General features: G+C 41.3%; 1 protein-coding gene across 11 annotated transcripts in view; it reads left to right on the top strand.

Moving 5' to 3' along the window:
• The window catches only part of sfi1 (SFI1 centrin binding protein), a 139897-nt gene that overhangs the window by 87989 nt on the left and 27915 nt on the right, over positions 1-23993 (top strand). For 10 of the 11 annotated variants that reach the window (XM_060843802.1, XM_060843803.1, XM_060843810.1 and 7 more), the window contains 6 exons: positions 7422-7582; positions 8929-9003; positions 10106-10180; positions 16808-16984; positions 19437-19726; positions 20416-20511. In XM_060843802.1, the coding sequence (XP_060699785.1) occupies positions 7422-7582; positions 8929-9003; positions 10106-10180; positions 16808-16984; positions 19437-19726; positions 20416-20511 (874 nt within the window). The remainder of the gene's footprint in view (positions 1-7421; positions 7583-8928; positions 9004-10105; positions 10181-16807; positions 16985-19436; positions 19727-20415; positions 20512-23993) is intronic. The other variant, XM_060843807.1, reaches the window with a different exon arrangement.

The following is a 23993-nucleotide window of genomic DNA, read 5'->3' as shown; positions in this document are numbered from 1 at the left end:
TTCCCGAGTATCCTGTTGCCATGTCCCTCATAATAGGTTGCAGCATTTAGTTGGTTTAAACATTGCTTGGGATAGCAATGGGTCTTTCAGTCATCAAGAGTTTTCTGGGAATGGAAGAAGTGATTTTGGGGCTTTTACAAAAGATGATTGTGGGCAGCACGGTGGCACAGTGGTTAGCACTGCTGCCTCACAGCACCAGAGACCTGGGTTCATTTCCCGACTCTGGCAACTGACTGTGTGGAGTTTGCACATTCTCCCCGTGTCTGCGTGGGTTTCCTCCGGGTGCTCCGGTTTCCTCCCACAGTCCAAAGATGTGCAGGTCAGGTGAATTGGCCATGCTAAATTGCCCGTAATGTTAGGTAAAGGGGTAAATGTAGGGGTTTGGGTGGGTTGCGCTTCGGTGGGTCAGTGTGGACTTGTTGGGCCGAAGGGCCTGTTTCCACACTGTAAGTAATCTTAAAAAAATGATTACGGCCAAGCTGCTGGAAATAGCAGACAATCTGGGATTGAGGCTGCGTCCTTCCATGAGGAAAGGAGAGATAATTACAGCAGTAGCTCAGCATTTAAATTTGTCGGAAACACCGTCAGAATCTTCAGACATGGCTAAAATTCAATGGAAAATGAAGTAACTTGAGTTAGAGGCAAAACATAAGGAAAGGGCAACAGAAATGAAACCATTTGAATTATGATTAAATGCAGAAGAGAGCGAAAAGGAGAGAAAGGAAAGGAAGAAAGAGAGGGATTTTGGAAATTGACACTTAGGAGTTCAAAAATTCACTTCCTGAAGTAGTGAGAACTCTTGTGGAAGAGCAGAGAGTTAAAACGGCGACATTGGCAGATGAAATGGCTGATGGTTGAGTTGGTCCATAAATCAAAGGTTGGCTTCCAAAACCAATTCCACTCCATATGGGATAGAAATTGTGGATAAGAGAAGCCCTCACATGGAAAGAAAATGATAGATCTCGGTGAAGACTGTAAGGATAACTTGCCACAGGGTAAAAAGGAAACCCTTGAAGGGGAAAGAGAAGTTAAAAAGTTCCGGTGTTTTCCCTGCAATAAAGTAGGCCACATGAAATTAGTGTTGGTGGGTTAGAAAAAGCACTTGGAAGCCAGATATAGGAAACAGGATAAGCCAGTGAATTTTGTTGGAATGGTAACAGAAAGCACAGAGGAGGCTAGAAAGCTGGATCAGAATGTACAAGCTGGTTGGAGGTGCCAGAGCTGCTTAAACCATACACCTCTGAAGGTAAAGTTTACTCGCATAAGCCAGGGGGAGCAGGTAACGTGGTTGCAATATTAAGAGATACAAAGATCCTCTCAATCTGTGATGCTGAAAGATGAGGAGATATGTACCTCTTGAAGGACTGTTGCCAGAAAAGGTACTAGTAACGGGAATTCATGTTGAGACAAGAAATGCAGAATTGTGAAAAGTGAGTTAGAGTGTCCTGTGAAGAGTGGAGAAGTTGCGGTAGGAGTACTGGACAAACTCTCAGCTCTGGGAATACAACTTGTCCTTGCTAATGATATCACTGATTCACTGGTAATAGTGCTGCCTACTGTGGTTGAAAAGCCAATGGAAACTCTGGCAACTGAATTATTGCTGGACACATATCCTGGAATGTTTCCTGACTGTGTGGTGACAAAATCATAAAGTCATCGGTTGAAACAGGAAAGATCAAAGAGCACAGATAAGAAAGTTGAAGTGAAAATGGCAGAGACCCTGTTGGATCAGATGGTTGAGACAAACTGGGAACAGATAGATGACAAAGCAGATATCTTTAGCTCAGATAAATTAACTGAGTTACAGCCATTTGATGAAAATTTAAAGCAGTTGTATCAAAAGGCATATACAGGAAATGAATCTGAATATATCCCTGCATATTATTTTCCAAAAAATGATGTCTTAATGAGGAAATGGAGACCATCACATTCAGACTGATGAGAATTGAGCAGAGGTTTATCAAGCTCTGTTGCCAGTGGGTTATAGAGAGGTGATGTTGTGAGTAGCATATGAGCTACCACTGGGAATTAATTTAGGAGTGAGAAAAACTCGGACTTTTGCAGAGATTGTTTGGAATTCATATTATTTAATTGTCATCTCTGTATGTGACAACTATTCAGTAAAGGATTGATTCTGTCTTTCTCAGTCACAGATAAATTCCATGAAAATATGCTTCATCTGGGTTGGGGGACTTGAGCTATAGGGAGAGGCTGAATAGGCTGGAGTTGTTTTCCCTGGAGAGGGACCCGTTATAGAGGCTCATAAAATCATGAGGGGCATGGATAAGTGGTGGAGGCTGGTACAATACAACATTTTAAAAGGCATCTGGATGGGTATATGAATAAGAAGGGTTTAGAGGGATATGGGCCAAGTGCTGGCAAATGGGACTAGATTAGGTTAGTATATCTGGTTGGCATGGACGAGTTGGACTGAAGGGTCTGTTTCCGTGCTGTACATCTCTATGGTTTATTGAAGACATTCTGCGGGATGATCAGTGTTTCACATCCTTTTTAATCTTTCTTGTCTGACATATTTCCTGTTCCAGTCAGATCCACTCCATGCTGCTGTTTTTAAACAATAATGATCTGCACTGAGGCAAGGATTCCCTGACTCCAAAACCGATGTACTGGGGTGGTTCTGTCCTTGTTGCATTGGTAGAGATGACCCCACCACCAAAAATATATTTCCCTCCTAACCCCTATCAGTGTTCTAGAGAGACCATTCCCTCGAAGACTCCCTTGTCAGTTCCATGCCCTGCCCACCAGCCCAATCCTGTCACCTTGCCCTGCCACCGCAGGACGTGCAAAATCTGCTCCCCCTCCACTCCCCTCACCTCCGTCCAAGGCCTCAAGGGATCCTTCCACATCTGTTAGAAATTTACCTGTACTTCTACCAATGTCATCTACTACATCTGTTGCATCCGGTGTGGTCTCCTGTATATGGGGGAGACAGGATGCCTTCTTGCGGATCGTTGCAGAGAACATCTCTGGGATACCTGCACCCACCAATCCCACCGCCCCATGGCTGAACACTTCAACTCGGTCTCCCACTCCGTCAAGGACATGCAGGTCCTGGGCCGCCTCCACTGCCAAATGATTACCACCCAACAACTGAAGGAAGAATGCCTCATATTCTGCCTTGGGATCCTGCAACCATATGGGAAAAATGAGGATTTAAAAAGCTGAGCTAACTTGAGAATGTACTTTAAAAGAGGTTCTGGGATTTACATATCAAAGAACAGAAACCAGCATATTCCATTATAAAAGATGGAAGTTTTAATCCAAGATTGTTTACTGTATCACATCTCCATGACATTGGAATCTTTTGGCTATAAATTCTGTGAGCATGATCTTAACCTCCACAACCACCTGATGAAGGAGCAGCGCTCCAAAAGCTACTACTTCCAAATAAACCTGTTGGACTATAACCTGGTGTTGTGTGATTTTTCACTTTGTTCACCCCAGTCCAACACCAGCACCTCCAAGTCAAGTTCTGGAAGGCCAGTCTTCAGTATGGCGGCACACTGGTTAGCACTGCTGTCTCTCAGTGCCAGAGACCCGGGTTCATTTCCCGCCTCAGGCAACTGACTGTGTGGAGTTTGCACATTCTCCCCGTGTCTTCGTGGGTTTCCTCCCACAGTCCAAAGATGTGCATGTCAGGTGAATTGGCCATGCTAAATTGCCCGTAGTGTTAGGTGAAGGGGTAAATATAGGGGTCTGGGTGGGTTGCGCTTCGGCGGGTTGGTGTGGACTTGTTGGTCCGAAGGCCCTGTTTCCACACTGTAAGTTATCTAATCAAATCTACTACTGTTGGAATGTTATCAGGGTCATTGCCTTCAGCTGTTTCTTGATATTACATGAGTGGACTGGCATTGGTGATATTGGGGAGGAGGCTGGAATGACAGCTGTTGCAAGAGTGCTGAGTGATGTGCTTGCCTTCCATCCGAGTGAATGGGAATGTTTGTGGAGCTTCATTTCCCAATTAGTTGTTTGATTGTACACCATTCAAGACTGGCTAAGGCAGGACTACAGAGCTAAGACCTGATCCGTTCGTTGTGGAATTGCTTGGCTCTATCTATCACTTGCTTCTTATACTGTTTGGTGTGCTGTTTTGTAGCTTCATCAGGTTGATACCTTACTTTTAGGTATGTTGGTTCTTGCTCCTGACATGCCCTCCTGCACTTCCATGGAACCTCTGGCTTGATGTTAATTGTGGAATACGGTGATGTCAGGCCATGAATTGCAGATATTTCAGAGTACAATTCTGCTGCTGCTGAAGGCCCATAATGCCTCAGGTACATCTAGTCCTAAGTTGCCAGATCTGATCGAAATCTATTCTGTTAGCACTGTATACATGCCACAGAACACTAATGAGGAAAAGTTCTTTGATATCATTGCAGAGTTGTTCTAGGGTCTTAAAGCTCTTGAGCAACAGATGTCACTGCTCTACTAAGGAAAGGAATGTGGCAGAAAATAGGAACTGTATGCCTGTTAGTCTAACATAGTTTTGGAATTCTTTCCGAAAGTACATATGTGCAACATCTTTTCCAGCATTCTGCTCAATTTTCATAGTTAGCTTATCAAACAATTTATTCAAGTTATTCAGTCAGGCCTTACCTTCAGCAAATCCATGCAGGTGATGAATTTGTATCTTTCCATGTGAAACCCATGAACATGACTTTCCATACCTTCCCTATGGTGGATGTTAGACTGACTGGCCTGTAGTTCCCTGGTTTAGCTTTCTTGTCTTGTTTGCTAAGTAATATACATTAACAGACCTCATGTCTTCTTGCATTAATCCTGTGTTCATTGCGAAATGAAAATTAGTGTTGAGTGCTTTTGCTTTCTCCATTCATGCCTTTTTAGCATGCATTCCATTTCATAGAATCATTGAGTCCGTACAGTGCGCAAAGAGGCCATTTGGCCCACCGAATCAGCACTGAAACTCTAAACAGCATCTGATTCCTTTATCCCTGCATTTATCATGGCTAATCCATCTGGCCTGCACCTCTCTAAACACTGCAGAGACATATAGCATAGCCAATTGACGTATCCTGCATATCTTTAGATTGTGGGAAGAATCCAGAGCATCTGCACAAATATATACAGACACAGGGAGAATGTGCAAACTCCACACAGTTGTCCAAGTCTGGAATTGAACTCAACTCTCAGGTGCTGCGAGGTAGCAGTGCTAACCACCAGCCACCGTCCTGTCCAGTTTGAACCAGTTGACTTCATACCTTTCAGTAATGCTTATCTTTCTAGCAATACTTCACTATTAGTATCCTGTTATTTATTTTCCATTTGTATAGACATTAGCTGCTTTCTTTGTGAATGCAGATGAAATATTCATTCAATACTTTTGCCAGATCCTCTGCTTCAATAAGTTTTTTTTTCCCTTGGATACTTAATAGACCTAACTCTTCCCCTAGCTGAACACTGCCACTTAAATATGTCTAAAATGTTTTATGGTTCACTTATAAGTTGCCTCATAATCTTTTCTTGTGTTCTGTCTTTGCTCACCATATTATCTTCATCAATTCCCTCCTCTACTTTAAAATTCTTCCTGATTATTCAGTGAATCTTGCTCTTGACATTTGTCATGGGCTTCCTCTTTCTATTTAATTTTACACTTATTTCCTTTTGCTTTCAGGATACATTATCTTTGGACACTTTTTAGCAAAACATATTTAGTTTACATCTGATGAATGATCTCTTCCCTAAGTACCCTAATTGCCCTGATAACTGCTTTACTCTGATCGAATTTCCAGTCTACCTCCATTAGATATCTTCTGAAAATAACTGCAATTCACTCTAAGAAGGGCTTATGCTCGAAACGTCGATTTTCCTGCTCCTCGGATGCTGACTGACCTGCTGCGCTTTTCCAGCACCACTCTTTTCAACTCTGCAATTCACTCTAACCCAGCTGAACAATTTTGCCTTCTTCATATGCTGGTCTTTTTTCATGATTTCTCTAAACTAAGTTATATTGTGCTCACCATTTGCTAGATTATTTTTAACTATAACACATGCTGCTATTTCACAGAACAAGGACCAACTCTGCTTCCTTTCTGGTCACAATGGACCCTCATTGTTTACTGACATTCCCCCGAAAATGCATGTCAGATATTTCTCTCCTTAGGGTATTTAGGAAAGGGATAATCATTATCACGCTGTTTTCAAAGTTTGTGTTAGAATACTGAAAGTTTTCTAATATTAGAAGTCTTATTTTGTTACTCTCCTTTGAAATTTGCCAAAAGAATCTGTTCATCTATCACTTGCTCATTACCTATAATTGTGTGTCACATCTTTTCTTCTATTCCTCAACTGAAGGCAAATGGATTAACATTAAGTCATTGTTTCTATTTAGCTCTATAATATAAACTATAATTAAATCTGCCATATATTCTCTCCGCACACACTTTGTCCTAATTTTCCTAGTCTTTTTTCCCCAAATGCTTGGCAGCCATGAACATTAAGCACACATTGCTGGCCTTGTTTGTACCGCGTCTACTGCAGCCACCTCATAATCCCATGCTGCAAATTGTGTTTGCAGCTTATTAATTAAATCATAGACAGTGATGTATATACAATTTCATACTTCCCTTGTATGTTTTGCCATTTTCTCAGTTTGGTCCTGTGATATTTGGAACTTCTTTAATTTTTATCGCTGTTTATTATCTTCTTGAAATCTGACCTCTGATCTTAATTCTGCTGCTTTTTTTATTTCTGCTTCCCCTTCACCTCCCAAATTAATTTAAAACCATCAACTATTACTTTCACCACTTAATTAATTTTTTTCTGTTACTATCTTGATTTGTGGTAACATTTACTCTTCCTTTTAAAAGGTTGCTAAGATGAGCAAAGATCATTACTTGAGCACATTTAACTCGATCACCCAAACTAAGTAACAGAAAGGTGAGATATGCCAGTCATCTTAGTCCCTTCAGGACATCTCCTTCAAGAAATGAATACAGTTGTGCATCTCAAGTTTAGTGAGAGCTCGGAGTCTTGGGGAATGATAAAAAGCAGAAACTGAGAAATGACCCAGTAAGCCAAACAGTTGATCAATACCATGCGTGTGTGTCTGTCTGTCTGTCTGTCTGTCTTTTTCTCTCTTTTTCTCTCTCACATCCCTGAAGGAGTGCTTATGATAAATGGCAGCAGTAACTCCTGACTGTTTCATTGAAAACAAAAGGAAATAAAATGTTAAAATAAGATAGAATGAGGAAGTGTTTGAGTGATGAGCAATGATTTGATGAATGTATATTCTCCATCATTTCACAGATTGGTTCTTTAGGCATGAGTAATCTGAATTGGATTTTTTTTATCCTGCCTCACCACTTTGTCTTAGCCAGTTTCTTTCTTGAGTTATTGCTGTTATGTAGAGATGATGGCCACTTCATTTCTGTCCACCCTAGTTCAGCTGCAGCATGCGTTTTCCCATTGGAAGCAGATCAGTCGAAGCTCAGTAATATTACGAGACAAAATGAAGGCTGCTGCCCAACACTATGGACAGAAGATTATGATGAAGTGTCTGTTGTCCTGGAAACAGCATCATGCCTATTATTTGAGGGCAGTCGTGAGTATAAAGAAATTTTTACGGGGAAACTACATGTCAAAGAGAATCCAGCAATTATACTAAATTACACAGTCAAAATTTGAGATTAGAAATTCAGCTTCATGGGAGGTCACTGAAATTAGTTGACCTGTTATCTCCTTACTGATAGTTTGCTGACAGAACATTGTCTGTAATTAAAGGCTGAGGCTGCGGGGATGCTATAGCCTTCATTGTATAAGCTTCAGAACACAGAATGCTTTTAGTATTTTATTTTTTATTTCCAACTTTCTCTGTGAAGGGAATGCACCATCTGGATTCAACAGGCATTGGCAGTCACTGTCCCTGAACATGAGCCTTTGATTTGTGTTTGACACTGTGGTGTGGTGTAGTATTTGGGGGTGGTGGGAGGGGGTATGGGGGTGACTGTGTCTCTCTTGCTATCCTCTGGACTCTGTCGCTCTTCATGCCAGATGCTGATTCTATGGATCATTCAGTCCCACTTGTTGCAGATCAGTGGTACAGCTGCATAAGCGATGCATGTAAGGGGCTTGTGGATCGGATTATTAAACTGGCCAGCTGTAGGGTGTTTGTGTAAGTAGAGTTGAGAAATATGAAATTATTTGTTGGATTATTGTGGCTAATAATAGTAACAGATTCTCTGTAATAGCTAGTGCGATCTGTGCGTACTCTGAACAGTCAAAATAAAATCGTAGCGATTTCTTGTTCAGAGCTGCACAGCAAAATAATCAAAGTTCCCTGTGGAATAATTTCAACCTCTGCTCCTGACACTTTGACAGTTGATATACCTTGTCAACCCTCCAGTCCCAAGCAATTGAGTGGAAACAAAAATCTTACATTTTATTGACCTTCCGGAAATACATTGTTTGAAGATTAAAGAACTTGCATTAGTTGAGCAGCTTTATGGTCACTAAGCACTTCATAGCCAAGGAATGATCCTGGAAATTAAGGCTCATGCAGCAGCCAGTTTGCACGTCTGGAAATTGCAAATAGCTTTGAGATATTGAGCCAGTTAATTTGTTAAATGAGAGGTGGATTTGGCTAGGACACTGGGATAAGAAAACAAGTCTGCTCACTAATAAATCATGTGCAGGATCTGGATTTGCAACAGAAGTAGGTGGGATTGAGATTATCTACAATACCCTCCATTATGAATAAGTTGCTGACGTTATCTGGGTTTACACATGAAAAGTGGTCACTTAAAAGCTGCTCACTATAATGGAGAGAAAGAAGGAATCTTTCCCACGTTTTTGACCTATGATATCCAACAATAATGATTTTTTGTGATGCTTGTCTGAACTATTGTAAAAGAGACCGATGCAAACTTCTTGTTCTTGATTGTGTTCCAGTTATTGCAACGACGTGGAGATTGGTTTCAAGCATTGCGACTTTATCGATGCTACTTTACCGACTGGAAAGTAAAAGTAAGAAGGAAATAGAAAACTTCACATGCAGTGATTTCGTGTAGCCCTTACATTAATCTGAGTTTATTTTACACAATTTGTGCATGCACCATTTTATTTCAAAAATTTGGATAATCCTGCGTTTTGTCTTTTTGTTCTAGCCTTTCTCCATAACATTTACATTTAACTTCTGTTGGTTAATCTCATAGATTCTCCATAATCGCATCAGTTCTGTTGAAAGAATTGTTTCATGGGTACAGCTGGAGGCTGCCACTATTATTTTTGGAAATCAGTCATCCATTTGCACTGTTAGCACTGTTGCCTCACAGCACCAGACACCCGGGTTTGATTTGACCCTAGGGCAACTCTGTGTTTGGAATTTGCACATTCTCCCTGTGTCTGTGTGGGTTTCCACTGGGTGCTCTGGTTTCCTGCCAAAGTCCAAAGATGTGCAGGTCAGGTGAGTTGGCCATGGGAAAAGCAAGGTTACAAGGAAGGTGTGGGATGGGGTAGGTCTGGGTATGGTGCTGTTTGGAGGGTCAGTTTGGAGTTAATGGGTCAAATGGTGTGCACCCACGCTGTTGGGATTGTATGATTCTATGTTATAAAATTAATCAGCCAAGGTTTCTACCCCCACTCTGCTAATCAGGGTCCGGGTCTCAGGTATGAATGTCAAGAAAAGAAAAGCATTGGGCTTGGCTGCAATACCCCCTTTTGCCTTCTTGGTTAAATAGCTTGCCAACACTTTCTAAGACGCATGAAAATCTTGCACTTGCCTTAGAATGGTCACATCACACTTTGTAGAAGGCAGGCTGGCTTTTTGATGAACTGTTTCGCACTACAGATGCAGAGCCATTTCACCGTCATTGCACAGGAACGGTGGTCATTTGAGTGAAGTGCCTGGTGGTTCACTGCCCTGAGACAAGCAAGGAAAGAAATTGCCCTTCTGATAAAGACCTTGCCCTTGTTTCATCTCTACTCCAAGAGATGATGGGAAAAGTTGTCGGAAGATGGTGAAATTAAGACTGCCTTGATTATTTTTCTATATTAGTAGCTTTTCATGCTCAACATGTTTCTGCAGTTCGTACAGAATCTCATTTGATTCCCTTCATTTTCTCTGCAGCTGTTATTGAAACATCAGGAGACCAAGAAGACAGCAATAGCTTTATGGCATTGGTCTCTTTCACTTCAAGGGAAGGTAAGAGATGGCAAGAACAAAACTTTCACTTCCTTTCAAAACTTTCACAAACATCAGTTTAATTTTCTCTCTTCATATTTGAAGTATTACTTAGAATTCAAAGGGAAATTTACATGGCAAGTGATAGTGAGTCCATCATCGTAGGTTCCGGCTTGACTGTCAGATATGCTCCTATGGGATTATTGCAGGATTCCATTGCAATGTCAGTGAATACTGGTCATGAAACAAGTTGGTCTGGAACAAACCCAATTAGCTACTAATAACTTTCAGGCAGGCCTTTAGTACCCATTTGCTATAGAAATTTAGGAAAATTAGAGATACCATACAGTTGAAGAGTGAAGGTAGCAACAGTGCCTACTCAAAATCTACCACATACTGTGCCAGTGATGCACTTGTTTTACTGGCAATTCTCATACTAGGGTGATCTGTAAATGTTCAGTATTTTGGGGAAAAATAAATCATTGACACTGTTCAGTACTCTACCCCAAACATTTTCACCTTTTAGATTGCTGAGTCCATGGAGCAGTGACATAATTTTTGAATTACTGATATGATTAAACATAAGATCTGTACTTAACCTGCACATTTTGGGTGTGATTTCCCAGTTCCTGTAAAAATGGAAACTCTAAGCAAAGAAATCTGTGTGTAAAATCTTATACTTGTTCAATTGGTCACATGTTACCTTTTAGATGGTAGGCTGATTTTCTTGATGAACCTGTTTCGCACTACTGGCATAGAGCAAGTTCCCAATCATATGCAAAAATGTTACAGTATTCCTTGCTTTTTATTGGGCCATTCTTTGTTATATCTTTACAGGGGTCTAGTTATGAACCTGGTGAGATTCATGTAATATAAAACTCTGTTACTTTTCACTTAACCGTCTTTAATTTTGACCCCTGTATAGTGTACTTAGGTAACAGTCTACCTCTGCATTTGTGTAAGTCTATAGTTATCCTGGATGTAAGTTTACTTGCTGAGCTGGAAGGTTCATTTTCATGAAGACATGCACAAGTATTCCAAGAAGCATGGCATTCCACCAGAACTCTATCAACAAACACATTGACTTGGATCCCATTTACCACCCGCTGAGAAAAAGAACAGGGAATTACATCACTGTAGGAAATGATGTCACCACAGGAAATGACATCACCAACCCAAGGAAACTCAAACATATAAACAGAAAGCGGGCTACACCACCAGTGCTTCATTCGGAGGCTCACTGAAGATGTTATCTAGTATGGTGATGAAACGCCTGAAACCGAACCTTCCAGCTCAGCGAGCAAACCTACATCCAGAACCTCAACCTGAGCTACAAATCTTCTCAAAACTATCTATATTTATCCACGTTAAATGGCAGCTTCAAAGCGCATGCCTATTCCCTATTGCATTTAATATCATTTTATATTCCCTTGTCTTTTGCACTGGTTTGGTTAATTTCACTTTGAGAAGTATGACTATTGGCACCTTCCGTGGACCCCTTCGCCGGCCTCCAACACACCCCATTCACCTGGAGACCCAGTGCTGGTCTGTTACCCACCTCAATCTCTTTATTTCCAATTGCCGCCAAGACATTGACTGCCTCAACCTGTCCACCCCCCTCCTCCACTCAAACACGTAGCCCTCCACTCTCTCTGCTCAAACCCCAACCTCATCATCAAACCAGCGGACAAGGGAGGTGTGCAGTGGTAGTTTGGCGCACTGACCTCTACACCGCTGAACCCTGATGCCAACTTGAAGACACCTCCTCCTACCACCCCCTTGACCATGACCCCACCTCCCATCACCAAACCATCATCTCCCAGACCATACACAACCTCATCACCTCAGGAGATCTCCCACCCTCAGCTTCCAATCTCGTAGTCCGGGAACCCCACACCGCCCGATTCTACCTCATTCCAAGATTCACAAACCTGACTACCCTAACCAACTTATCGTCTCTGCCTGCTCCTGCCCCATCGAACTCATCTCTACCTACCTCGATACTGTCCAATCCCTCCTGGTCTAGGAACTCCCCACATACGTTCGGGACACCATCCATGCCCTCCACCACCTCCAAGACTTCCGCTTCCCCGGCCCCCAAAGCCTCATCTTCACCATTAACATCCAATCCCTCTACACCTCCATCCGCCATGACCAGGGCCTCCAAGCCCTCAGTTTCTTCCTCTCCCGACGTACCCACCAGTACCCTTCCACTGGCACTCTTATTTGTTTGGCTGAATTGGTCCTCACCCTCAACAATTTCTCCTTTGAATCCTCCCACTTCCTCAGACGGAAAGGGTAGCCATGGTACCCGCATGGGCCCCAGCTATGCCTGTCTCTTTATCAGCTACATAGAACAGTCTATTTCCGCAGTTACACCGGCACCACTCCCCACCTTTTCCTCTGCTACATTGATGACTGTATCGGTGCCACCTCGTGCTCCTGTGAGGAGGTTGAACAGTTCATCAACTTCACCAACTCATTCCACCCCGACCTTAAATTCACCTGGACCATCTCTGACACCTCCCTCCCCTTTCTGGACCTCTCCATCTCCATCAATGGTGACCGATTCAGCACTGACATTTTCTGCAAACCCAACTCCCACAGCTACCTGGATTACACCTCCTCCCACCTTACCTCCTGCAAAAATGCTGTCCCATATTCCCAAGTCCTCAACTTCTGCCACATCTGCTCCCAGGAGGACCAATTCCACCACAGAACACACCAGTTGGCCTTCAAAGACCGCAATTTTCGCTCCCACGTGGTTGATGATGCCCTCCAGTGCATCTCATCCACATCCCGCACCTCCGCCCTCAAACCCCATCCTTCCAACAACAAGGACAGACCCCTCAGTCCTCGCCTTCCACCGTACCAACCTCCGTATACATCACATCATACTCCATCATTTCTGCCACCTACAAATGGACCCCACCACCGGAGATATATTTCCCTCCCCTCCCCCCTCCACCCCCATCCACGTTCTGTAAAGACTGTGCCCTCCGCGACAGATCCATCAGATCCATGCGCCCCCCCGCCTCCTCCACCCTACCATCCTGGCACCTTCCCCTGCCACTGCAGGAATTGCAAAACCTGCACTCACATCTCCCCCCTTTACCTCCATCCAAGGAAAGTTTCACCTGCACTTCCACATGTCATTTACTGAATCCGTTGCTCCCGATGTGGTATCCTCTACATTGCAGAGCACTTCAGAGAACATCTCCAGGACACCCGCAACAATCAACCCCACCACCCCGTTACCAACACTCCAACTCTCTGTCCCACTCTGCCGAGGACATGCAGGTTCTGGACCTCCTCTACCACCTGATGCTTGGAGGAAGAATGCCTCATCTTCCGCCTCGGGACTCTCCAACCCCATGGCATCAATGTGGATTTCACCAGTTTCCTCATTTCTCGTCCCCCACCTTACCCCAATTCTAACCTTCCAGCTCAGCACTGTCCTCATGATCTGTCCTACCTGTCCATCTTCCTTCCCACCTATCCACTTCACCCTTCCCTCCGACCTCTCACTTTTAACCCCCACCTCCATCCACCTATTGCACTCTCAACTACCTTCTCCCCAGCCCCATCCCCCTCCCATTTATCTCTCCACCTCCAATACTCCCGGCCTCGTTCCAGATGAAGGGTTTTTGCCTGAAACATCAATTTTTCTGCTTCTCTGATGCTGCCTGACCTGCTGTGCTTTTCCATCACTACACTCTTGACTCTGATCTCCAGCAGTGCTCACTTTCACCACCTTTATTAGTGGAACAGCTTCAACATTTTCATGTTTAAAATTGTATATTTCTTTATGTATGCATGTAGATAATGATTCAGACACAATGAATCATATATTCCCATATTTATACAGGGAACATTTCTGCCTTATTCTTTCCCAATTTGTGCTAGGTCTGTCTGTTTTCCTAGGCATGATGTGGAAGTGCTGGGATGTACAACATTAAAAATCACACAACACCAGGTTATAGTCCAACAGGTTCATTTGGAAGTACAAAAGTTCAGTGTGTGGCTCCTTCATCAGGTAGCTGTGGATCAGGACCATAAGACACAGAACTTATAGCAAAAGATCACAGGGCCATGCAACTAAAACGATACATTGAACAAACCTAGATTGCTATTAAGTCTTTCACCTCGTAGAATGGGTTGCAGGTTTTGGTTCATTAATATGTAAATCCCACATCATCTTTTAAGTCACATTCTAGAGATAACTTAAGGTTTTATTTTTAAAAAGTGACATCTCAGCTCAGGCAATGCATTAAAGGTGTGAGGTTAGAGTCTGTCTATATCCCAATCTTGAGTCAGACTGGTTCAATTTCCAAAATACATTCTATTTTGCTCAAAAAGTGATATTCTGTTTTGCTTAAAAGATGCACAATCTGCATGCAGTCAATCCACGTAACATTTTATAAATTCCTACTTTGGAAATAGAACCAAGATTAGGATACAGACAGACTGTAACCTCACACTTTTAATGCATTGTCTGGGCTGAGATGTCATTGTTTTCGTTATAAAACCTTAAGTTATCTTGAAAATGTAGCTTAATAGAAACTCTGGCATTTGCATGTTAATGAACCAAAACCTGCAATCCACTTTAAAAGGTGAAAGACTAAACAGCAATCTAGATTTGTTCAATTTAATTTTAATTGCATGACACTGTAATCTTTTGCTATAATTCTGTGCCTATGATCCACCTCCACAGCTACCTGATCAAGGAGCAGCACTCCAAAAGATAATACTTCCAAATAAACTCATTAGACTATAATCTTGTATTGTGTGATTTTTAACTTTGTTTTCCTAGGTACATACAATGTTCAATCTGTGACACTTATCCGCTCATTGTCCATTGTAAATGCTACCATTCCTCTTTTCCTATCTCAGTCCGTGTTATTTGTTGTATTTTTATAATAGGCTAGTTTGGCTAATTTCATCCTGACACAGTATACAAGAGTAGACATTCTACCCTGCTTTTCATGCAACTAAGTTTATGACGAACTGAATTATTTGATTGTTTAAAACCCATTTATTTGGGATCCTTTTCCTTCCTCTTCTAGTTTAGTTAATTCTCAAAAGGCTCTGCAGTCCCTCTTACTGTTGCAGTTTTTTTTGCATTTTTCAGGTTCAACCCACCTCTTTGATGTTGGGTTACTTTAGTAGCAGATGGCTTTCATAATAATGAAATGAGGATTGTTATTTTGCACATCGTTACACATGTGATTTCCTTCTCCTGGCCAGTTGGTTTTATAACCTTGTCCTGATTTGGGCAAGTCTTACACACTTCAATGCTGGCAAAGCCCACAGAGTGTTTCGAATGTGGAACTTGCTGCCTGAAGCAGTAGTTGAGGTGACTGACGTAGCTGTATTTAATAAGAAGCTAGATACACACTAGAAATGCAAGAATAGAGGAAATGTGAATGGAGCTAGACAAATGGTGGAAAGAGGCTCTTGTAGCATGAAAACACTGGTATTGAATGTGTCATGCTACATGACCTGTTCCTGTGCTGTAATGCAATGTAACACTTATTGAACCAGTAAAGTGACAGTATATTGCAAGGACTTTGTAATTAGTCACCTCTGTGCTCTCCTACTAATTGATTTGTATTGTACAAACTCATTCACAGATGCATTGAGCTTACCTATAATTTGAACAACATCTGCTGAAACACAATGAAAATAGAATAAGTTATTCTTTGCTCATAAAATATAGGGAAATTGTGCTGCCAAGGTGTGCAACTAATTTGTCAGTTGATTGACATTGAGATGTCTGGGAACCCGCTTAACAATAGTAGCAAGAGGCAAAATAACAATTTGACTGAAGGAGAAAATAGAAAAACATCAAGTAATCAAAAATGCGTTAATGAATTGTCAGTGAGGATTTCAATGTCTTTCTTGGCTGACGTCATTGAATTATTTGAAGTAGGAACAGAGTATGTAGAATGGAGGAGTAGCTGTAATATATCTCAATTTATATAAATTCTTAAATTAGGTATCTTGCAACAGTCTAATGAATAACATGAAAACTTGAGAGAGTCAGGGGACAGTTACTAGAATGGATGGCTAGTTGTCCGAAAGACAAAAAGCAGGAATATAGGGAACCATTCAGAATTGCTGAAGGTGTAAAGTGGGTTTCCCAATAGTATTGGTGTTGTGACAACAGTTGTTCACTTGTTTTATAATATGTGTATGGTACCAGGCTGGGATAACAGTGAATACCAAGGAGACTTACAAATTACAATAAACTACTAATAATCTTGCAGAATAGGCATATAAATTTCAATTTTGATAAGCATGAGATTATATTTTGGTAAAATTTGGAGTAACTTATTACTTGGAAAATAACAATCTAAACGAGTTAATTTACCTGATTGAAACAAGTCAAAAGATTGGAACATGAATGCTGTAGCAATTTATGCCTTTTCAAATTGGCAACATTCACATCAATTGCTTGCAATCTTGAGTACTTGTAATGAAGTACTGCCAATGAAGAGCTTTTATCTTTGATATTCACTGTTGAAATGCAGTTAGCTCCTGCACATGTGTCCTTCAGAGTCTGCTTCTCTTTGAAATGAAGACTTGAAGTTGTGCTGTTCCTGTAGTTAAGGTCTCTAGATCTCTTCAGTCTGTTTCCTTTTCCAGGTATTTGATGCCTGGCTGATGTATATAGAGGAGCGGCGCAGGAAAAAGTTACGCATTGCAAAAGCAGTCCAAACCTATCGCAGTCACTTGCTAAGATTGGGTGTGGCTGCAATTCTTCAGTACACTTCTGACATGGTGCGGTTTCGCAGTCAAGTTGCAGCTGAGCATCAGATGAAGGTATGTCTGAAACAGAACCCTACCCCTCTCACAATTCTCAAGGAATCTTGGGAGTCTTTAATCAATGGTGTTTTCCAGGTGATAGTACTGTTCTTCCACTGCTATAACTGTTGCATGTTTTGAGAAAAACTGAAAGGAATGTTTTCTTGTCTCTGATACTTGTTTTCATCGAGCACTCCTGGGTCAAGTGTAAACAATTGAGGCTTCCTGTACTTGACCCCAGTTTTGGAAAACTTGTATTTGTGCAACCTTCTTACTTTCCAGTGCATGTGTAACAATAGACAGATAGCTGTACAGTCATGGTCTCCTTGGGATTCAACAGTGAAGAATGTGGAGTTGGGTGCATTATACCTCTTTTGAGACATCCCAAAATAATACATAGCATAGAGAATAGGCCATACATCTCTTTAAGCCTGCTATGCTGTTAATGATATTTTATTATGGCTGATTTTCCAACTCAATACCCTGGTCTTGCTTTTCCCCCATATCCTTTGATCCCTCTAGCCCCAACCCCTGCTTGAAATCATACAATATTTTGGCCTCACCTGCATTCTAGAGTAGTGAACTCCACAGGCTCACCACACACACTGGGTGAAGAGATTTCTTCTCCTCTCAGTTCTCAATAGCTTACCGCATATCCAGCTGGTTCGGGACTCCTCCAACATCAGGACTATTTTTCCTGCTTTTACCCTGTCTACTTCTGTTAGAATTTTATAGGTCTGTCAGAAATTTCCTCTAATCCTATCCAATTCCACTTCTCATTCATCAGTCCCGTCATCCTGAAAATCAGTCTGATAAACTTCACTGCAGTTCCTCTATGGCAAGAATATCCTTCCTCAGATAAGGAGACCAAACCTGCACACAGTATTCCAGGTGTGGATTTATGGAAGCCCAGTATAACTGCAGCAGGGCATCCATGCTCCTGGACTTGAATCCTGTCACCGTGAAGGCCAATATACTATTTTCTTTCTTTATTGCCTGCTGGAACTGCGTGCTTACCTTCATTGGCTGGTGTACGAGGGCATCCAGGTCTTGTTGCACATTCCCCTCTCTTAATTTACGGTCATTCAGATTCCTAAATGGCTATCTTGCTGCTGCAGAACATTTGTTAAACGGTTTCCCTTCAGCTTGAAACAGTTTAGTGCTCATTAGAACCCCAAGCTGACAATCACCCAGCAGAAGCAAAGGACCACCTGGGACTTCAGACTGTGTATCACCTTAATCAGTGAAGGATGAATTACTGCCAATTAAGGTACAAAAAGGGGAAGACAATCTTTGATGTTTAATGATGCTTGGTCATCCCAAATTGTTTTACTGCATGAAGTGCTTTTTGAAGTCAAGTTACTGACATAATGTAAGAAACACGGCAGTTAATTTAAACATTCCCAGCTCTCTCAACTGGCAATGTAATAATGACCAGGTTACCTGTTTTAAGTTATGTTGGTTGAGGAACAGTTGGCTTGAACACCAACATGATAACAGCCTGAGGATTCCCCTTTGCATCTTGTAAATGATGCCACGGCATGACTTAATCTACCTGAGAGGAAAGCCACGGCTTCAGTTTAATGTCTCATCTGAAAGACAGCACCTCAAGAGTACAGTGCTTTCTTAATTTCTGTACTATGTACTTGTAATTCTATGTCATATGCTGGAGTGCAAACCCAGATTTTTGTGCTCAGATTTGCGAAGATGGAAGAATAGATTGAATTTTTTCTAGAAAAGTAACCACATGATAATGACATATGGTTATTTGTACAAAAATTAGAGGCACGTTTAGGAAATTAAGAGATGTACTTTGAGATGTGTACATGTCCTGACAGGCAGTTTTCTATGGAGAAATGAACAGGGACAAGGAAGATTGAACCAAGAGAAAGAATGAAAGGCTGAAGAAGAAAAAAGAGATATTTACAAATTTTAAATTAGAAGCATTCATTGCTTGCGGTAATGAGATTGAAAAGTTTAAATTATCACTTTAATGAAGCAGAAAGGATTGTTGGTATTTCATGAACAAATGGAAATACTGTTAAAATGTTTTAAAAAGGTTCTTGTACTCTTAATCATCAACAACTTTGTACATTGAGTTTAATGTGAATTAATGTGTAAACCCAGCAGGTCCTTAAAACTAATGTGGGATCTAATAGTGTATAAGTTGACCAGTAATTTCTGGAAATCTACAACTTTGTTTCTCTTAATCCGCTGAATTTGCTGATCAGTTCATATGTTATTAAAGGAGTGCTACATTAAAGTGAATTCATTTTACACAAGATTATGCCCTCTTCCTCTCAGCTATATGATTTTCTGGAGCCATCCAAGTTGTTTGAAACTATGTGAATTTTGTGCTCTTCATAAAGTTCACCAAACACAAAGTGGATATTCTGAAGTTTGTGCAATCTATTAATTGTAACACGTTGCTTAATTCTACCTTCATTGTACTTCAAATATGTCTCCACAGACTGCATATAGCCTCCATCAGGTTGTCTATCGCTGTGCTATGACCTGGAAACAAAAAGTGCTCTGCAAGAGGGAGAGGCCAAAGCACAAGTCCTGTGCTGTGACACGCAAAAAATCTGTGGCTTTCACGCTTCCAGTTTCTGAAGTTTGTAAAGAGAATAGTGTCAGTATGAAAACTGGGATCTTGAAGAGTGAATCAAAGGAAAGGATTTCAAAGGTTGCAGCCAATCCCATCAGGTATGATGGTTTACCAACAACGCTGCCTGATAAGGACATGGATTTCACCAATTTGTAAGTGAAGTAATTTATATTTCTGTTTGTGTGGTAAGCCCTTTGATTCTAAAGTTAATGCAGTCACTTCCTGTCATGATACATTGGGACATTATTATTGATCTGAAATGATTCATAACTTGAGAACGTGTGGAGAAACCTGGAAATTAGAACAGAGAGACTTCCCACAAACTGAATAAATTACATTTGAAACTCTGCTTTTTCCAGAAAAAAATGGATCCGAGATGTTTTGGGAAATCAGGTCTTCGTCATATTGCAGCCTCGTGTGTGTGAGATTATCCGTGTGGTTGTGTTAAGCTTCATGGAAACCTGGTCACCTCATATTGGAACATTGAGAAGTGAGATGATTCTTTGTCAGTTGAGGGAGATAAAATCAGCAATGATCTAATTTAATGGTGGAGCAGTACTGAAGGGCATAATTCTGCTCCTACATTTATGCTCCGACATAACAAAGAAAATACGGACTCCACACCTGTGGGGTAAATTATATTATTCAACCTCCTCATTAATGGACCAGGAACACCATTAGCACAGAGTTGTGATGGGCTTTGAGCACCTAGAGAATAATCTATACTGCAATATTCTGAAATGATTCAGAAGGAAGAAACTTCATTATAAACTATATAGAGGAAAGACTATGGAAACTATCTTCTTTTGAAGATTAATGTAGTCATCCATTTTATTAATAGACCCCCTGCATGTTCGATAAGGTTACAGCCAAGAAAGCCAGAGTTCCTATTTGAATCACTGCAAAAAAAGGATCTCCTGCACAGGATCCACAACCGGTATGTATGTCCAAGGGGTGAACTACTCAAAATTGTTGATCGATTGTTGTATAGTAAAAGGCACCTTCTCATTCATCAAGAAGCATAAACAAGTACAGTGATTTGCTTGTGGGCTTCTCTTGTGAACCTAAGTAAAACAGGAGCATTTACAGCATGTTATCTGTTATCACTCTAACATTGCCTACTGATTAACTCCAACATTTTCTTTTTCCTCCCCTCACCTTTTTGCGCCCCATCTCCTTTCCCCTTTTCCTTCCACTCCCATTTTTCTTTCCTGTTGTATCCTGCAACTCCCCCTCTGAAAATGAATTTGATAATAAGTTTCATTGTATTTGACTTAGCTTCAACACTTAATGTCTAAGCTACAGTTGGTTGAATGAATAGACTGTTGTTTCACTACAAGCATCATGTTGTTACCTTGTTGATTCTATCATTCATGCCTCTATAACATGTAAACTAACCTCCCAGAAGCTGGTTGCTAATAATAGACTGCTCTCCAATCTTGTTTGCGATCTAGCCTCATTGTCACTGTCTGCTGTTTCCTATTTTGATGCCTTTAATGAGTGGTCCTTAAGCTACAAAAGGCCCTCTCCTTATTGACACACTCTTTCTCAATGTGGTCCATCGCCTGAAGTAACCTGGAATTTACTGACTTCATTTGTAATTGTTCTAGCTACAGTACAAATCTGTACACTGTTTCTGAAACAAAAGACCATAATCATATGAGATTAAATCAATTCCAATTTTATGTGCATATTTACAAAACAATAGGGTCTCCAACATTTTCTGCTCTTGTCCCAATTTATCTTTCTCTTTTTCCCTATTTCTTCTCATGATCTTTCTCCCTACTTCTCTCTTCCTCCCCTCCCCTTCCTGATCAAAAAGAGTGAAGTTTGTACTCACCGGGAGAGTTAATTAATCAAGACCTGGGAGCATTTATTAAGAGGTATTAATTGAAATATCTTCAAATAATGTTCATCCAACAAAGCAGACAGAAGAATTCAAGTAAACACTTTAAAATTCTGGAACTAATCAACATCTGTTAAGAGAAAGACACACCTATTTAACTCTTCACAGGTGCTACCTGACTCACTGAAGTTTGCCAGCATTTTCGGTTTTATTTCAGATTTCCAATATCTGCATATTTTACTTTTGCAACAAAATTCAGTGTTTTTCCCTGTTCACCTCCTCTAATTTTAGACTTTCACAATTGAGGGTTGCAAGTATGGGAAAGGAGCCTCCTCTGATGCTGTTGGAGAAGTGTTTTATTGTTAACAATGTGTTTAATGCTGCTGAATCCCCGTCAGGGCAACGAAAGCCTTTAAAACACTTCTTGAACACTGATGATTTCACGGACCTTTGAGACTGTGTTACTGCTTAAAGCGAATGCTATATATACTGGGCTATTAATCCAGAAACATAGCTAATGTTTTGGGGACCCAGGTTCAAATCCCACCATGGGATTTTAATATGAATTCCATTTTAAACATTTGAATATGAATTCAATTTTAAACATTTGGAATTAAGAATCTAATGAAACTATTATTGATTGTCGGAAATACCCATCTGGAAATCTCCCATCCTCACTTGATCTAGCTTACCTGTGACTCTAGAATCACAGCAATGTGGTTAACTCTCAACTGTTCTCTGTAAAGAAAGACTCCTGATGAAGGGCTTGTGCCCGAAACGTCGAATTTCCTGTTCCTTGGATGCTGCCTGACCTGCTGCGCTTTAACCAGCAACACATTTTCAGCTCTGATCTCCAGCATCTGCAGACCTCACTTTTTACTCGAAGATGTTCTCTGTAAAGGCCTAGCAAGTCACTCAGTTAGTCAATTGTTACAAAGTCTCAACAAAGAAATGAAACTGGACAGACCACTTGGCATTGACCTCAGCCCTGGAAATGACAATGGTGAAAACAACTCTGTTGATCCTCCAGAGTCTTTCTTACAGGAAACCAACAAGAAGGAAAAACATACTTGATCTCATCCTCACCAGTGTGCCTACTGCAGATGCATCCGGCAATGATACTATCAGTAAGAGTGACTATCAGTAAGAGTGACCATCATACAGTTTGTGTGGAGATGATGGCCTATCTTCACATTGAGAATACCTTCCATTGTGTTGTGTGGCACTAGCACTGTGCTAAATGGAACAGACTTCAAACAAAACGAGCAATTCAAGATCGAGCATCTATGAGGTGCTGTGGGCCATCAACAGCAGCAGAATTATACTCCACAATCAACAACCTCATGACTCGGCATATCCCCCACTCAATCATTACCAACAAGCCAAGGGATCAATCCTGGAAAGTGCAGGAAGAAATTCCAGGAGCAGAATTAGGAATACCTAAAAATGAGGTGTCCATCTACTGAAGCTACCAAACAGCATAAACCGCAACTGATAAGACAGAGCTAAGTGATCCCGCAACCAATCTAAGCTCTGCCACATCCAGTCATCAATGGTAGTATGTAATTAAATAACTCTCTGGAGGAGGAGGAGGCTCTACAAATATCCCCATACTCAATGATGCCTAACACATCTGGATAAAAGATAAGGCTGAAAATTTCCTACAATCTTTAGCCAGAAGTGCTGAGTGGATGATCTCTGCCACTACAGATGCAAATCTTCAGCCAATTCAATTCACTCCACGTGATATCAAGAAACGGTTGGAGGCAAGGATACTGCAAAGTTATGGGTCCTGCCAGCATTCTGGCAATAGTACTGAAGACTAACCCAGCCAATTATCACTCATCAGGATATTCTCAATCATCAGTAAAGTGATGGAAGGTGTCATCGACGGTGCTGTCAAGTAGCATCTACGTAGCATAAACCTGCTCACTGATGCCCAGTTTGGGTTCCCCCAGGGCCACTTACTCCTGACCTCATTATAGCCTTGGTCCAAGCATGGACAAAAGAGCTGAGTTCCAGATGGGAGTTGAGAGTAACAGCCCTTGACGTCAAGGCCGTATTTGACCAAGTGCGGCATCAAGTAGCCCAGGCAAAACTGGAGTTAATGAAAATCAGGGGAAAGCTCTCCACAGCTTGGAGTCACACCTAGCACGTAGGAAGCTAGTTTGATTATTGGAGGTCAGTCATCTCAGCTCCAAGACATCTCCACAGGAGTTCCTTCAATGACCTTCCCTCCAATATAAGGTTAGAAGTGGGGATGTTAGCTGATTTATTGCACAGTGTTCAGCACCATTCATCTCTCGTCAGATACTGAAGCAGTCCATGTTCAAATGCAGAAGTTGTGGGCATTAGTTGTATGGCAGAGATTTGCAAAAAAAGAACAAACAAACAGTTTTGCAGAGCCTTGGAGGACCTTATGATACTTCAAAGCATTTTACTACCATATAAGTTAGCTTTGAAGTATATCTGAAACCTTTCGGGTGAATCCTGAAACCATGACCTTCTGATTTAGAGATATATGTGCTACCAACGGAGCCGTGGCTGCACCACCGAACTGGAGCTATTTCCTA

This window comes from Hemiscyllium ocellatum, chromosome 24 (assembly GCF_020745735.1).
Source record: "Hemiscyllium ocellatum isolate sHemOce1 chromosome 24, sHemOce1.pat.X.cur, whole genome shotgun sequence".
In the NCBI taxonomy this organism is placed as follows: domain Eukaryota; kingdom Metazoa; phylum Chordata; class Chondrichthyes; order Orectolobiformes; family Hemiscylliidae; genus Hemiscyllium; species Hemiscyllium ocellatum.
The sequence above is the reverse complement of the archived record's forward strand: the minus strand, read 5'-3'. Positions and strand labels throughout refer to the sequence as shown.